The 16,334-nt window shown below is 49.8% G+C and overlaps 1 protein-coding gene across 23 annotated transcripts in view; it reads right to left on the bottom strand.

Moving 5' to 3' along the window:
* Ralgps1 (Ral GEF with PH domain and SH3 binding motif 1) overlaps positions 1-16,334 on the bottom strand; it is a 247,962-nt gene that overhangs the window by 186,443 nt on the left and 45,185 nt on the right. For all 23 annotated transcript variants that reach the window (XR_013050398.1, XM_006988712.4, XM_016007158.3 and 20 more), the window contains one exon: positions 15,661-15,711. Coding sequence is in view for 22 of the 23 variants with exons in the window: in XM_006988712.4 (XP_006988774.1) it covers positions 15,661-15,711 (51 nt within the window). In the remaining variant the exon portion in view is untranslated. The remainder of the gene's footprint in view (positions 1-15,660; positions 15,712-16,334) is intronic.

The raw sequence follows: 16,334 nt of genomic DNA, 5'->3' as shown, positions 1-16,334 counted from the left end.
ACACAGCCACCCAGCCTCACAGCCACACAGCCAGGCATGGAGTAAGAAGTAAAGAAAGGTATATAGGAGAAAGATAAAAGCCCAGAGGCAAAAGATGGGCTATTTTAGATGGGATATTTTAAGTTGAGAAAAGCTGGCTAGAAATAAGCCAAGCTAAAGCCGGGCATTCATAAGAAATAATAAGACTCCATGTGATTTATCTGGGAGCTAGGTTGCATCCCCCCAAAAAAGCCTAAAGAGTAAAGAGTTAAAAAACAACCAACTACCCTGATTTCTTGTTAGGTCTCCATGAATGGTTGCAAATGGGACCCCAAGGGCAGGTAGTGGCACATGAAAGCACCACCCCAAACAGCAGCACCCTCACACACACACACCCAAGGAAGGGAACATCAGGATCATCCTCACTGATGGCTGGTTCCCAGGGAAGGTCTGAGTCCATGTTCCTCATTTCACACTGTATGGCAACAGCCCTTGAGCGTTCTACAACAGCTCTGCCCCTCCTCCCATGAGCACAAAGTCTGCAACACCTGCACCCCACCCCCAGCCTCCTTTTCTAAAAGACAACACGGCCACGAGGATCCGTCTCCCAGCAACATCTATGATGGTGGATTGAAAGGCTTCCCTCATTAATATGACCAAAATAGCTGGTGGGTGAGCCACACCAATGAATTAGGTCCAGTCTTGTCTTCCAGGGCCAGGGAAGCGAGAGCCTGGGTAGCTGGAGCAGCTTCTGTTCTGCTCCATTTCATTAAGCAAACCTTCCGAGAAGGCAGAGGGACTCGGGCTCAGTTCCCATGAAACCATGGCTCTCAGAGCAGGCTTTCAGTACCACAGCAGCCTCTCTCGGTGTGTGCCAGCATGCCACAGCAGGAGATGGACCCCTTGCCTCATCAAAGCTGCAGAGCCAGATTACTCCCAGCCAAGCAATAGCTCCTCAGTATAGAGCCTTGACACGCAGTGAAACAGAGTTTGGCAAAGAAACTGTTCGCCATTTTGAGGAATTTCCCCAAGAGTCTGCAGCGTAAGGACTCTTCTTGGACACTCACAGTCTGCAGGCAACACAGGCCGCAGGAGCCGGCTGCCGAGACTGCCGTTAGCAGTTCACAGCCCACTTCTTCATGACCTGCCTCAGAAAACCAAAGGAACACAAGTTACTCCACAGAGGGCCTAAGCTGATGCAGGAACTGCGTGGAGCGCCTCCATCTACTCAGAACCACTTAGCTCAGTTACATCCCAGTCACACTCCAAAGCCCACCCAGCCCCACCTGTCCAAGTGGCTCCTTTTGCATCGCAGTACAATAAGCAGTTTTGAAGGGGTTCCCAAAGCAAGGCTTTTGTGTTGGGAAAGCCAGTTTTAGAAAATCCCCAGCCTTAAACAATGGAGCCAAAGGGCATGGTGGGGTGGGGCAGGGAAGAGGAAGGCTGGTCAAAGTGAGATGTGTATGAAAGTCCCATATGGAAACTTGTTACTTTGTATGTTAATTAAATATAACATTTTAAAACTTATTAAAAAAAAGACAAGAAATTCCCAGCTATCCTAGTTATTTTTAAGACTTGTTTATTTTTATTTTATACATATGAATGTTTTACCTGCACGTGTGCCTGGTGTCCACGGAGGCCAGAAGAGGCTGGCCAAGAGATACTTGGATCACTTGGATCCAGCTATAGACGGCTGTGAGCCACCAAATCCTCTGCAAAAGCAGCCAGTGCCCTTAACCACTGAGCCAGCTCTCCAGCCCCCCAAGTTAGTTTTAATTTTCAACTTGGCAGAGCTTCAAGTCATCTCAAAGGGAAGCCTTGAATGATGAATTGCCTACATCAAGTTGGCTGTGGACATGTCTGTGAAGGACCGTCTTAACTGTTCACTGATGTGGTAGGGTCCAGCACACTGTGCATGGTACAATTCCTTGGACAGATGGTCCTGCTTTCTAAGAAAACTAGCTGAGCGTGAGCCAGCAAGCAGTGTCCTCCAGGGTTCTGCTTGGAGCTCCTGCTTGAGTTTCTGCCCTGACCTCCCTCAGTAACAGACTGTGACCTGGAAGCACAAGCGGAAATAACTGTTTCTTCCCTACATTACTTTGGTCGTGACGTTTGTCACAGCAACAGAAAGCAGACTACAGCACCAGCCTTCCCAAGAAGAGTTCTCCAGTCACAAAATAAGTCCTGTTTCCCTTAGGAGTCTGTGAAAGGTAGGTGGCCCTGTCTGTGCAGGTACCAAGTGTTCAGGAAAACAAAACTCCCATCACTAAACACCTGGGGATGGGTGCAAAGCCAGCGCTAACATGAGCTCCTGAACCTCTGACCAGTGTGAACACAAACATAAGGACAGACCTAACGTGAGCTCCTGAACCTCTGACCAGTGTGAACACACACATAAGGACAGACCTAACGTGAGCTCCTGAACCTCTGAACAGTGTGAACACACACATAAGGACAGATCTGTCTGCATAACTCCCTTTCGAAGGGGAGAGACTCTAGCTACGGTGACAGGAAGAGATAAGGAAAGATGTCATCACACAAGTACATGGAAGCATCCTGTGCCATCCTGAGCCCTTCAGGACTAGAATCATACCTTGGTATCACTTGAGAAAAAAAAAGAGTTACATTTACTCAGAAAAGCATTTTGAAAATAAAGAACAAGGGCTGGAGAGATGGCTTAGAGGTTAAGAGCACTGGCTGCTCTTCCAGACGTCCTGAGTTCAATTCCCAGCACCCACATGGTGGTTCACAACCATCTATAGTGAGATCTGGTGCCCTCTTTTGGCCTGCAGGCGTACATGCAGGTAGAGCACTATTTACACATAATAAATAAAAAAATCTTTTTAAATCTTTTTTTGAAATAAGAAAGAACAAAACTTCTGATTCTCTGCCAAAGCAACTATCCCAGTGACTGTGAAACTGGGTCAGTTAACTACAACAGCAGCAGAGAGCTGTGCAGATCACCAGGGACGATGGAAAGAGCCAGCACTGGGGTGCTGGGACTGAAAGGTGAGAGACATTCCTTTTGTGCTTCCTCCTCTGACAAGATGGAGTGCTGGCACAGATGCAGACAGCTGGCCTGCTGCCGAGAGGAGTGGGAACACGCACAGCCACCGCTGAGAAGAGGCGGAGTGAGGCTCACTAACAACGGGCACCCGAGGAGCAATTCCTCTGCAGATGGTATTTCCAGACAGGGCTGGAGAGATGGCTCAGTCAGGGGCGCTGGCTGCTCTCGCAGAGGACCAAAGTTCTATTCCCAGCACCCACACAGCAGCCAGCAACACTTGTAACCCCAGTTCCAAGGGATCCGATGCCCTCTTCTGGCCCCTGATGCGGGCATACATGCATGCAAGCTCACATGCATAAAATAAAAATAAATAAATCTTTAAAAAATATATTTTTTATTTCTTTTAAAACCCTTTCTGGCTGGGTGGTGGTGGCGCACACCTTTAATCCCAGCACTTGGGAGGCAGAGGCAGGCGGATCTCTGTAAGTTTGAGGCCAGCCTGGTCTACAGAGTGACTTCCAGGACAGCTAGGGCTGTTACACTGAGAAACCCTGTCTTTAAAGAAAAAAAAAAAAAAAAAAAACCAGCCTTTCTGAAACAATGCAGCAATCACCTTCCGTGGCACTTGTCCACGGGAGTTAAAAACTCATGTGCACACAAACACCTGCAGATGCATAGTTACAAAAACTTTATTTACAACTGCCCAGACTGGGCAGTACCCAAGATGTCCCCTGGCAAAGCACAGACTGTGGCACACCCACACAACAGACTAAGAACACTGGGAAGGGAATGAGCACCGACATCACTGAGTCAAAGAAGCAACCAGGAGACACTGTGGGGCTTTGGTTAAAGACATCCTTGAAGAGCAAAACTCTGAAGGCTGTAGAAAGACCAGTGAGTGCAGGAGTAAGGGAGGGCAGGGTGGCTGCGCGGAGCCCGCGTGGAGGGCTTGAGGGCACCGAACATGTTCTCTGTGAGTCGTGTGTGCATGTGTTGTCACACGCTGCTCAGACTGGGTAAAGATGAGATGTCAGTACTGGTTCACTGATTCTAACTCATATATACAACAGTTGGGGTGGGATGCCACGTAGGGACTCTATGCACCTTAATCTCAATTTTGCTGTGAACTGGAAACTTAAAAAAAAAAAAGACTTTGAGATTTTGTGTCTGAATGTACATCCATTCACCACATGCATGCAGTACCCTCAGAGGACAGAAGATGGCGTTAGATCTCCTAGAACAGTGGCTACAGATGGTTGTGAGCTGCCGTGTGGGTGCTGGGAACTGAATCCAGGTCTCTGGAAGAGCAGCCAGGGCTCTTAACAGCTGAGCCACCTCTCCAGCCCTGGTTTCTAAAAAATAAACTCCATTTAAAAGAAAAAGTTAGTAAAATTCGCATAAAGAAAGTTCATGCCAAGTGTTCTGGAGTGAAACCTGTGAAGTATTTCAGCAAGAAGTCACAAGGATCTCTCAACTCCTCCGTCCAGCTTCCACTAGGAAAGGGGTCAGCATTAACATTGACAGGGCGAGGCGCCTCAGCGGGTTCAAGTGCTTGCTGTACAGACCCCATGACCTGAGCTCAAGTTCTGGGACCCACAGGAGGAGAGAACTGATTCCCTAAAGTTGTCCTTTGACCTCCACATGCACGCCATAGCACGTGTGCATACACACATACCAATAATTAAAATAAAATTTAAATATAACACTGTCACCAAAACTGAACAAGAACACTACAAATATATCTATACCAATATATGTTATCATGAAGATACAAATTTTCTAAATCAACAAACAAACAAAAAGTTAATGAAATAAATCTAACAATCTACCAAAAGAATTCTTCTATACCGTGATCAAGCAGGACTTTCAAAGAAACACAAGGTTGACTTAACATTTTTAAAGAATCAGTCTGATCCAGGCCATTCCTCAGTGGGGGCTTTCCCATCAGATGGTTCCAGACCGCAAATCTGACAATGAAAGATAACTAGGAGACTGTGTGTCTCTGTGTGTTTACACCTTCCACACCTTACTTTGGTAATCAGAGTGCTCTGAGGGCCTCCTGTAGGGAGGTGCCATGATTACTAACTGATGTAATCAACAGTCCAGTCCACTGTGGGCAGCACCATCCCTAGGCAGGTCATCCTGAGCTATATAAAAAGCTAGCTAAGCATGAGTCTGTGAACAAACCACAAACAGTGTTCATCTATGGTCTGTTTCAAGTTCCTGCCCTGGCTTCCTTCAAGGATAGACAGTGACCTGTGAGCTGAATAAAACCCTTCCCTCCCCTGTGTTCCTTTTAGTCATGGTATTTGTTCCAGGAAAAGAGATGAAACTAGAACACAAAATGTCCATGGTCCAGATGACTCAACATTATTAAGATGTTGATTCTTTCCAGATCCATCTATGGACTCAATGCAACCATGGTCAAAATCCTAGACAGATTTTGGTGCAAAACATAAATAAAAATTTCTAAAATCCGCATAGAAATGCAAATGACTAGAATAGCCAAAAGTTTGAAATGGCAAAGTTTTAAGGATGTACACCACCCAACTTTAAGAGTAAAGTCGATGAATGGGAGAGGAAGGGCATTACAGTGAGCATGAGGCCATTTTTTTGGACGGTGTATATTTCTTTGACAAGGGGATGATTTCCTGGGCATATACTTTGATCAAAACTCAAGTTGATGGCATTGCTGTGCCCAGTTTGTTATTTGTCACTGTGCCTCAATGAAACTGAGAAAGACCTCATTCGTCTTCAGGTCCAGTCCTTCAGAGTCATCATGTCAGCAACCCCATTCCGCAGGCAGAAAAATGCACTCGGAGGGCCAAGCGGCTTGAGACCAGGGCCCTTCTCCTCTGGGTGCTTACGTTTTGGTCACAATGACAGACATGCTTTGTGATCTGCTTCTCCTCCAGACAGTGAGTGCTGACCAGTATCAAGTATGTGCCATGCCAGACACTGTGCTTAGAGAGGAGGATGCAGCTGCCATGAGGAAGATCCTGCCCATGGGGGATGTGCAGTGCCAGAGCTGGGCCCTCCGGAGACTGGCCTATCAACCCTGTCTATGGATTTTCTCATTATACCCCATCTCCTCTCAAAAATGAAGAAATGATTTGCGGGTCCTCTGCCTACACAATCGCCTGTACTGATCACACTATGGGACATATTTCACTACTATCTCTATGTGTGTGTGTGTGTGTGTGTGTGTGTGTGTGTGTGTGTGTGTGTGTGTGAGATGGGGGGCGGGGCATGGACCATAGCGTACTCATGAAGGTCAGAGCACACCTCTGTAGACTTGGTTCTCTTCTTCCACCTTTATGTGGGTTCTGGGCATCAAACTTGGCTCTCCAGGCTCATGCAGCAAGTGCCTTTCCTCACTGAGCCATCCTGAAGGCCCCTTACTGCTACCTTACAGATGAGGAGATGAAGGTACCAAGAGGGAAAGGCACTGTTTCTTGGCCTCACAGCTAGAGAGCAGCGGAGCCAGATCCTCAAGCAGCAGGGCTTACCACCCCCCTCTGCCATTAAAATGCCTGATAGCATGCAGTTGCTCCCGAAGCCAGAGTCCAAACAAAGCGTCCCTCCCCTGCAGACACAATCACCCACAGGAGCCCAGCCCTTTGGATAGAACAGCTGCTCGGCAAAGGTCTGGTTTGTGTTATTAATTCACTTAAAAGGAAATTTGGTTTCTAACCAGCACTCATGTCATATCCATGCTCAAGAAAGGAGAAAAAAATGAGTCTCAAAGTTGCAAAGTGCATTACATCTGCATTCATTCTGACGTGCTGCTGGCCAGGTCTACAGCCAGACCTGACTCCTGTAGATACCATGCATTGGGCTGAGGAGAACTCTTTTCAACTATGTTTCCAGTGTGACAGAGTCAGACAGACACATGGACAGAGCATCACTAGAGACCAAAGAGCAAACGGCAAATGTGAACTCAGAGCAAGAGCGGATGAGAGAGGCCGCTGGTGCTTATTGGCACTGGCTCTGACAAGCCCTGTGCTGGGAGCCATCTTCTCCATGTCTTGGCCTCACCTAGAGGCCAAGGGTGCCATCCTGCTATTTAATTCCACTGTTTGAACAAAGGGAGGCGGTACTTCATGGGCAGCAAGTGGGAAGGGGGACTTATTACCACTGTCTCACCTAAATGTGTCAGCAAACAGCAAACAGCCTGGCACTGAAGAGCCCTGGCACCATCCCTGTGTCCTCAGGTGACTATCTGGAGCAGCAGACTGGCCAGATGCACACTAGGAGGCAAAGGTGTCCACAAGGAGTGGGTTAAGGGAAGCCAGAGCACCCTGGAGCTCTAAGTGCACCCCATCTGCTGAGGCATCTGGACACTCCAGGCGAAGGGGGCAGCCTGTAGGAAATGAGATGGGAGGGAACATGAGGGGGACTGGTGTGGTGGGCGGGCCATTACAGAGCCCCCAAGATGCTGAAGGAGGATGGCCTACCTCCTGAGCAGTGGGGAGGAGGCAGGGCTCTAAGCAGGTCAGGAAGATGGCCAGAGAAAGATGTCTCCAGCTCCAGAGGGAGAATGGGAGCCAGGGCTGATGAGAAACGACTGGGCTCTGCCATCAACGGGAGAAGTGGCTGTGGCTGAGCTGGATAAAGCAGAGGGAAATGGTCTGTGCACACTGCCCAGCACATGACCTGAGAGGGCTTTCAATGATGTCAGCGAAACCTAGCTCTTCGCCACAGGCGACTGCCTGCTGGCAGCTCTCCCCCCTCCCAGGGCCAAAGAGAAGAGAGGACACACAGGGTTTGTCCCACGTCCAACACTGATCTCGGCTTTCTGGAATGTCCATGTCTTCAGAGCAGGCAACACAGCCAGACAACCGGCCAGAGGGTCAGGTCCTGACCCTCACAGCAGTCTCCCTGAGCCCCAGCATGCCCCTGCTGGGGAACTGTGGGTCTGCACTGAGCTGGGCTCCTGAGATCAGTCTGAGGCATATCAGCAAGTGTCCCCCAGGTGGCAGTCAGGTCCCCAGCTCCACAGGAGGGGGAGTTAAAATCAAGTCATAGAGGCCACCTCTTCTTTAGACAATGCCCCCTTTGTCTCAAACATTTGGTTCTCAATGCCTCACCTCTTCACTTAGCCAGAGCTGGTCCTCTCCTAGGCCACAGACAGGGAGGCAGGAAGACGGTCACTGCCTAGAGTCCAGGGAAGGTGGCCATGACACTCTGGCCATCACCCTCCTAGGCTCACAGGCCAGGCCCACACGTGCTCCTGGTCATGTTGCTCTCCAGTGCTGTCTGCTCTCGCCTCCTGGTTCGGCTCCACCCTCCCCTTCTTGTCCTCATGCCCTCCATCTCAGGCCTTTGTCTCACCGGGCATCCTCATCTCCACCTCAGCCCACCCCATGGACCAGCCATCACCCACATGCAGTCACCAGAGCTCCTCCAATCCCCAAACTGTGCTCCAAAACCCTTCCTACCCCACCCTCACTTCCGCCCAAATCTGTGCGTCACCTTCTCATTCTCCTGAGTTTCCACACTGCCTGCACCTTTGACCCTTTAATTTTGTTCTCCACAGGCAAAACGCGGCCAAATCCCCTGAGCTGTGCTAGGACATCCTACCCAAGGGTCTTTGTCCTGTCACCTTCCAGGCCCCAGTAGGCCACAGCTTACATCTCCTCTCCATGGCCACAGCCTGCTGCTTCTCTGCTTAGCCTTCACAGCAGCCTCGAAACCAGCCCCACACCAGACTTCCCATTCTCATTGCTACCCTACCACCCTACATATCTAAACCCTGCAAAATCCCCCTAACTCCAGAGGGGTATATCTCAGAGTGGCTGTCTTCAAAACCAGCTTTCCCCTTTTAAAACCCCTCAGTGCTGAGCTCAAACTCTTGAGCTGAGTCCACCTTAGCCTCCCTGCCCTCGCATGCCCAGCCCAGAGTATCCGCCCAGTCCAGCCCCTTTCACGAGCTCCTGCTCCTTGAAGATGCCCAGGGGCCTTGTGTGCTATATCACTGGGTCTCTAGACCTGATCCTTGAGGCTCTTCTCTTGCCACCTCCTTGGCTGTGGACCTCACCATAAGTCCCTGTCCCTTGAGTCTGATCTTGCAGGAGAGACTTGAGCACACACACTGATAACTAACTTGTACAGCCCTCAGACACTCTTAAGAGCTGCGACATTCTGTTTCTGCAGCGGTCTGGGCTGCTGGCTCTCTCACTCCCTCCTTTACCCACCCCATACACACACTCACTGCCTCCTTTCCCCAACCGTCCAGGGCCCTGTGGCCTGGTTATTTCTTTTCTGCTTTTGTTTGCAAGCCTGCCTCATGCTGGACTAGAGCAAAGTTCCTGTCACCCTTGTCTCTCTGGTCTTGGCACAGTGGACTGACGTATGAGTGAGTAGAGGTGGGTCTGGTGACTGGGGGATCTGACTATAGGGAAGGGCATCACGTGAGGAGGTGAGGACACAGGCACCCAGAGAAGCTTTGCTTCTTGCCAAATCTGGTTCCTGCCGTGGCTTGTTTAGCCATGCCCAGCTTGCTGGACACTGCTGCTGGTGACAGAATAACACAGACTTCTAGGAAGCTCTTGGCCCTGGCCAGCATCCTGGCAATGATGCCCTGGGGGAGCAGAGGATGATGGGCAGAAAGCCCCAGAACACCAGGCACCAGAGCACTGAATACTGCCAAACATACCGTCTGTCTTTTTATTCCACCTGGAACTCCATTTTCAGATCCTGATGGTTAATACCATCAAGGGGACAGGATCCAGAGTCACCTAGACAACAAACCTGCTGGGAAAGTCTCTGAAGCATTTCTAGGGTTGTTAACTAAAGATGTTCCTGGGGGCTGGAAAGATGGCTCAGAGGTTAAGAGCACTGACTGCTCTTCCAGAGGTTCTGAGTTCAATTCCCAGCAACCACATGGTGACTCACAACCATCTGTAATGAGATCTGGTGCCCTCTTTTGGCCTGCAGTCATACATGCTGTATACATAATAAATAAATAAATCTTTAAAAAAAAAAAAAAAAGATGTTCCTTAAACGTGGACAGCACTATCCCATCGGCTGGGATCAAGGACTAAATGACAAGGAGAAAGTGAGGTGAGCATGACTGTTTATCATTCTCTTTTCCTGACTGTGGAAGCCATGAGACCAGCTGTCTCACATTCCATACTGCCCTGCCCTGGCTGCACCGGGCTTTGAGCTGCTCTGTCGGATGGTCACAGCAGTGAGAGCTAATACAAACTCTCCTTGCATCCCTACCTCACCAACGAGACACAATCCTTCTCCTCTCCAAGGGCCCTGAGTCCCCACTCCATGTTCAAGGGCCCTCGGGGGCTGCTGGCATCTAGACACCAAGGGCTCAGGGACAGATGCACAGCCGCTCTGCTATCAAGTGCTGCATCCTCCAGGGTGCTGACCCCCACATAGGCTTTGCTGAATAATCTTGCAGTGAAGACTTTCCATCCACAATACATAGAGCCAGCTCAGACTGAGCAGCAGCAAACAGTTATCACAAGCTACTGGCACTGACCAAGTTCCTGTGTACCTCCTGCAAGTTTTAAAGAGAGAGGGGCGGGGGGAGAGGGAGAGAGAGAGGAGAGAGGGAGAGGGAGAGGGAGAGGAGAGAGGGAGGGGGAGGGGGAGGGGGAGGGGGAGGGGGAGGGGGAGAGGGAGAGGGAGAGGAGAGGAGAGGAGAGGGAGAGGAGAGGAGAGGAGAGGAGAGGAGAGGAGAGGAGAGGAGAGGAGAGGAGAGAAGAGAAGAGAAGAGAAGAGAAGAGAAGAGAAGAGAAGAGAAGAGAAGAGAAGAGAAGAGAAGAGAAGAGAGATCCCATATCATGCACAAGGAAACTGAAACACAAGGAGAGGAAATAACAGTTCAGTCTTAGCTGGGAAGAGAGCAGCCACACCATCCCAGCTCTGACAGATGAGCATGCTGCATGGGATTATTAAGCAGCAGCTTAGCTCTGATAGGGCCATGAGCTGAGCAGAACCCAGTCACAGGGCCAAGCCCAAGTCAATGAGGTAAAGAAATGTCCACCACCCACACTGAGGCCTGGCAGAGCTACAGAGAGAACTACAGCTACGCTAACTATAAAGCTGAAGCTTTTCTCCTACAAAATAGTTCCATCCAAGCTCCACCCACCAAACAGGCTAGAAGCAAAGGCAGGCACTGCCATCTTCCACATAGACTGGCATCTACAATCCGTCCCAACAAAAGACACATGGCCTTGACCCAGGCCTCGACACCAAAGCTGACGCAACTCTAAGCACCTTGTTGAACCAAAAAGCAAAGCACGAAGCCCTCCAAGCCAGCAGAGCCAACGCTGACAGGTTTCAGGGTCCATGTTGGCAGCTCCTATCAGACCTGGACAGGGCAGCTATGCAGCAAAGGAACGTGAGCAAAACTGAAAGACACGGACCGTATGAACACAAGTTCATTACAAGTGACCGCTTACCACGAACAAAGCACACACACAAACCATCACCAGCGTCATCACCACCATCTCACTGTCTCTATCATCACCAAAGAGTGATGCCAGCCACGAGGGTGCCAACACAGCTCCCATCACTGTTCCACTGGGACAAGTGGCTCCTGCGTTTACACCACCATCTGTGCACAGACTCGCCCAGGGTAAGCTGAGAGCTAGATGACATCGTACAGTTGTCGCTGAACACTAATCACAATGTCCAGCATGTACCACAGATCCTAGAGCTTTGACAGTTACGTCTTCTGGAGCCCCAGCCTCTGTGCATGTGTTCTTCATACCTTTCCCGCGTTTAAATGGCTTCCCTGGATGGTGTTCACCATCCCTATGCTATGAATGAGGAAACACAAACTCAAAGAAGTGAGGTCCTTAGCAAAGTCCCGATGACTAAAGTCTCAGAACCACGCTGACTACCTGTGAGAGACGGCACCAAACTGTCCGTGTGATTCCGACCTCGCCGTGCTCAACCCTTGTCCCACTAAATAGGGCTGATCTGTGAAACTAGCAAAATATTGTGGGAAGGGCAGGCCAGGACTCCAAGGTCAGGCCTTAGTCGTTATGGCTTTACCTCGCTTCTCTAGGTCACTTCTAGGGAAATTCACCATACCACAAGGACACTGTCACACCAGGAGGACCTGAGAGTAGTCTTATGGAAGGTTCTACATGACAACAGCCAGGACTAACTTACCAGATGTCACAGTGGAAGCAGGTCTCCAGACCTAGCCACACCCTCAGCTGACTGCAGCCTCCTGTAAGCCCCTGAAGACGACCATCCATCCAGGCCATTCCTGGATCCCAGTCCATCTGGTAGCTTGTCACACAGCAACAGAGAACTGACATGGTAACCTTGGGGTACCTTACAGTAATCTCTTTCTTTAGTGCACAAAAGGAAGCAAGCAACAGCAAGTATATCAGAAGGCAGCTGAGAGAAGCCAATGCAAACCCCACCCAAGGTGCCTGTCCTGTCCCAGAGCCCACATTCACCCCACAGCACCCAATAGCAGGCCACATTAGCACCCATCCATCTACAAGTCTGCACACAGGCAATGGGCCACTGAACATCAGATGTGAAGGGCAGAGACACAGAGCAAGGGTCTAAGTAGACAGGGCCCTGAGCACCACCCACCACAGGGGACTGCCTTCCTCCTAAGAGCATCAGAAATTCAAGGACCCACATGGCCGGGTCCGTTATGGGGCTCATGTCTCTCCTGCCTCCTCACTTTTGTCAAAGTCTCCATGACACACCTGTGTGCATGCAGATCCCACTACCTGGATATTCTCCCAGAAGCACCAACGGATGCCCTCCAAAAGTGTCTGAATTTCTCCAGAGCTGCAGCTAGATGAGAGCCCTGAAGACCTCTAATGTCAGGAATCACGGCCCTGCTGAGCAATCTTTTATTAAGTCATGTTTCCCATATCAATAAGTATAGTGTCAGCAGACAGCATGATAATATCTCACCAGTGTTGGGAGGAGGGGGTGGAGGAAGCAGAGATCTGGGCCCACTGGCAAAATGGCCAAAAAGGAGAAACAGCTCATGCCCCTCTCCCAGGAAAACCCAAGAAGTCCAGTCACCATCTCAAACCCAGCCAGCACTGGGGAAGATCAAGAACCATTTCCTAGACACGTGCGCCGATACCAAATCTACAACCACACCAGCAAAAGTGGAAGCCATGTGCTCTGCAGGAGTAGGCACTCAGATGGGCGTGAGTCAAGTCCTGGCTACATGGCCCATGGCCACAGTTATTTGTATTATCTATGTGGGGCTGAAGTCAGAGTAATTTTAGTCAGTAACGAGATAGGAGCAAACCTTGAACAGCCCACAGCCATTGTTTTTTGAGTCTGAGCACATCAGTCACTCTCCAGCAAAGAAGCCCAGACACTTTGCTTACTCATTTCACTCTACGCACAGCCAGGCCCATAAGGCACTGTCCACGGGGCTGCTGACCCGCTGGGAGCTCAGCTTACTCAGTGCCCATGCATCTCTCACACTGGCCTCTGCTTCCTGGGAAGTCTGACCTACATCATACAACCGCCTTATTCATGCCCTTCCCACTCTGGGGTGGTCCTACCACAACATGGCAGGCATCCCCAAAAGGAAAAACCCCAGTTCCAGTCCGTGAACAGTAACAACAGCAGCAAAGGGGCCAGGGCAGCTCCTGGCTCCTTCTAACCACTGTTTTGACAATGAGAACTGGGCTCCATTTCAGGTAACTTGTCATCGGCCCTACAAGTTCAAGCCTGGGGTTGTTCAGATCATTCAAAGCAGTTGGCTGTGGCTCTTCACTCTCTGTCAGTCACCTAGTCGACTTGTGTGGAATAGTACCAACTGGGTTTCGGGCCCGACTCAGAGATGCAGATTCAGGCCTAGGGGTGGTAGTCTGGGAGCCCCATGCTTTGGCAGCTGCTCTGATGATTCTGAGACTTACAGCTCCAAAATAAAATTGTAAAGGAAAACGAATGCACTTTAACATCTGGGAACAACCTTAAGATGTCAGCTGGAAAGGCTCCCTCCATGCTGCAGTGCCCTGGAGAATGGTCTTGTCTGGCCCCTGTTGAGTCTCTGGAGTGGTAGACATCCTGCTACCCTTATTTGCCTCCCACAGTCACACCTGGACACTGAGGGCCACCTGACAGACTAGGTCACTACCCTTGACATTCAGGTTGAAAAACAAAGAACCATAAAAGGGTTCCAGATCAAAGCTAGCCTCAGCTGCCAGGCATGGTAGCACACACCTGAAATCCCAGCATGTAGGAAGCAGAAGCAGGGTGATTAGGAGTTCAAGGTAATCTTCGGCTACACAGAAAGTTCAAGGGTAGCCTGAGATATGTTAAGACCAGAAGACCACCTCTCAAAAAAAAAAAAAATGAAAGACTGAAAGCAAGACAGAGAGATCTAGAGAGAGCCTCATGGGAGATTGAAGGCAACCATCATCAGCTCCAGCCAGCAAGGCTCCCAGAGGCAGAGAGCTATTAACTGGGACCAAGCAACTGTTCCACATAAGTGATGAAACAGAAAAAGATGCCATCACCATTTAAAAACACTGTGCATGGGTCAGGTAGTGGTGGCACATGCCTTTAATCCTAGCACTTGGGAGGCCGAGACAGATGGATCTCTGTGAGTTCAAGGCCAGCCTGGTCTACAGAACAGGTTCTAGGACAGCCAGAGCTGTTACAGAGAAACCTTGTCTTGAAAAACTAAAAACAAACAAAAAAAAAAAAAACCCCAGCATGCACAGTAAGCCCCCAAAGGCAGTGCATAAAGCACACACTAACACAAGCCTCCGTTACTTCACAGCCACCAACAGTATGGACTTTTCCTGTGTTGTGGGATGGCTGGGCTTGCGGTTTGTCTCCATTGAGACATGCAGTAACTGTAAAGCTAGGTGTACTCTATCCACACATGGCTGCAGTGGCCCTTCTCAACTGTCTCCCTGTCTGCACCTAACCCCAAGGCGTATCAGCAGTGTCTGCTCATCTTGACCACAGCCCCTGGGCCACAGGAGACTGAGCACTGGTCACATGACTAAACTGGGCTGCAGGGAGAGCTGCGTCGTCAGTCTAGGAAGCTGTAAATGTGGGCCCTTGGGGGGTCAAAGCGGACCCCCCAGACAGAGAGGAGAGGAAGGAAGGAGGAAGTGGAAGCTATGGCAGGGACGGCCACACCTGCAGTCCTCCCTCCGTGGGGACCCTGGGGAAAGGTTCTCAGACATTTCTGAAACGGATTTGTGTTACTTGCTAGCAAAGACAGGGAACTCCGGGTAAAATAATTACAACCCCCTTACCAACTAGAGAATGTCACCAGAAATTTTCATTTCTGAGAATCCACATTGACTCTTCCCCCTTTGTCACTCCTAAAAATGCACATATGCTTTTAATATAAACACGTGAGGGTCTGCTGTGGCAACTAGTCTCAAAGCAGAAGCAAGGCAACCACTGGGATGTGGGGCAGCACAGAGAAAGCTCCATACCCAACAGCCCTCACGTGCCCTTCTCCAGCGAGTGCTCAGCCAGGACAGCCTGGGACAAGGAGGACAAGGAGACTGCCACACAGTAGAGACAGGGTCACCAGCCAGTCTGCCTGCCAGACTGGGCCAGATGGTGGCTTTCTCAGCAGAACCTAAACTTCTGACTCAAAATGGACACACGTGTCTCTGGAAGGCTTCAGAAGGCCATCCCTCCCGAGCTCTAGACTAGTGGGTGTGCATAAAGATGGTACAAACCTCCGGCTGGATGGCTTTGAACACAGGGATGTCCATCAGTGTGATCTGACTCTACAAGAGAACAGAGAAACATGGTTAGAGGCTTTTAAACTAATGCCTGAAACACAGAAATCTTAATGTATTTACAGGGTACCATGTGATGTTGGACACGCGAGTATGATGTGTAACATTTAAATCAGGTCAGATATATCTATCTTCTCAGACAGTTATAATTTCTTCATAATAAACATTCAAGATCTTCCATGCATTCTGCAGTACACAGCTCACCCTCTGCACTAACACAAGCTGGAACTTCTTTCTCCACTAATCAGTTGCCCCCCCCCCCAACCCTCCACTCCTCCCAGACTTCCCAGGCTCAGAAAACCACCTTCCCCCCAGCTTCCATGAGACCGACCTTTCATATCCTCCCACATATGAGGGCCGTGTAGCACAAGCCTTTCTACACCTGGCTGGCTTCACTTAACAGAAAACTCTCTGGTTCTAGCTGTTATCTCAACTGACAAGATTTCATTCTTTTTCATGACTGAATAGTAACCCACTGTCTGTCTGTGCCCCATTTTCCCTATCCATGCGTAAGTTTGCCGACTCAGTTTGTTTCCATGTCTTGGGTATCGCGAGTGAGCCTACACTAAACACAAGTATGGACTTGACTTGCTTTGGAGAAATACGCAGTG

The sequence above is a fragment of the Peromyscus maniculatus genome, chromosome 4 (assembly GCF_049852395.1).
Source record: "Peromyscus maniculatus bairdii isolate BWxNUB_F1_BW_parent chromosome 4, HU_Pman_BW_mat_3.1, whole genome shotgun sequence".
Classification (NCBI taxonomy): Eukaryota; Metazoa; Chordata; class Mammalia; order Rodentia; family Cricetidae; genus Peromyscus; species Peromyscus maniculatus.
Note: the sequence above shows the minus strand (reverse complement) of the source record. Positions and strands in the feature narration are given on the sequence as shown.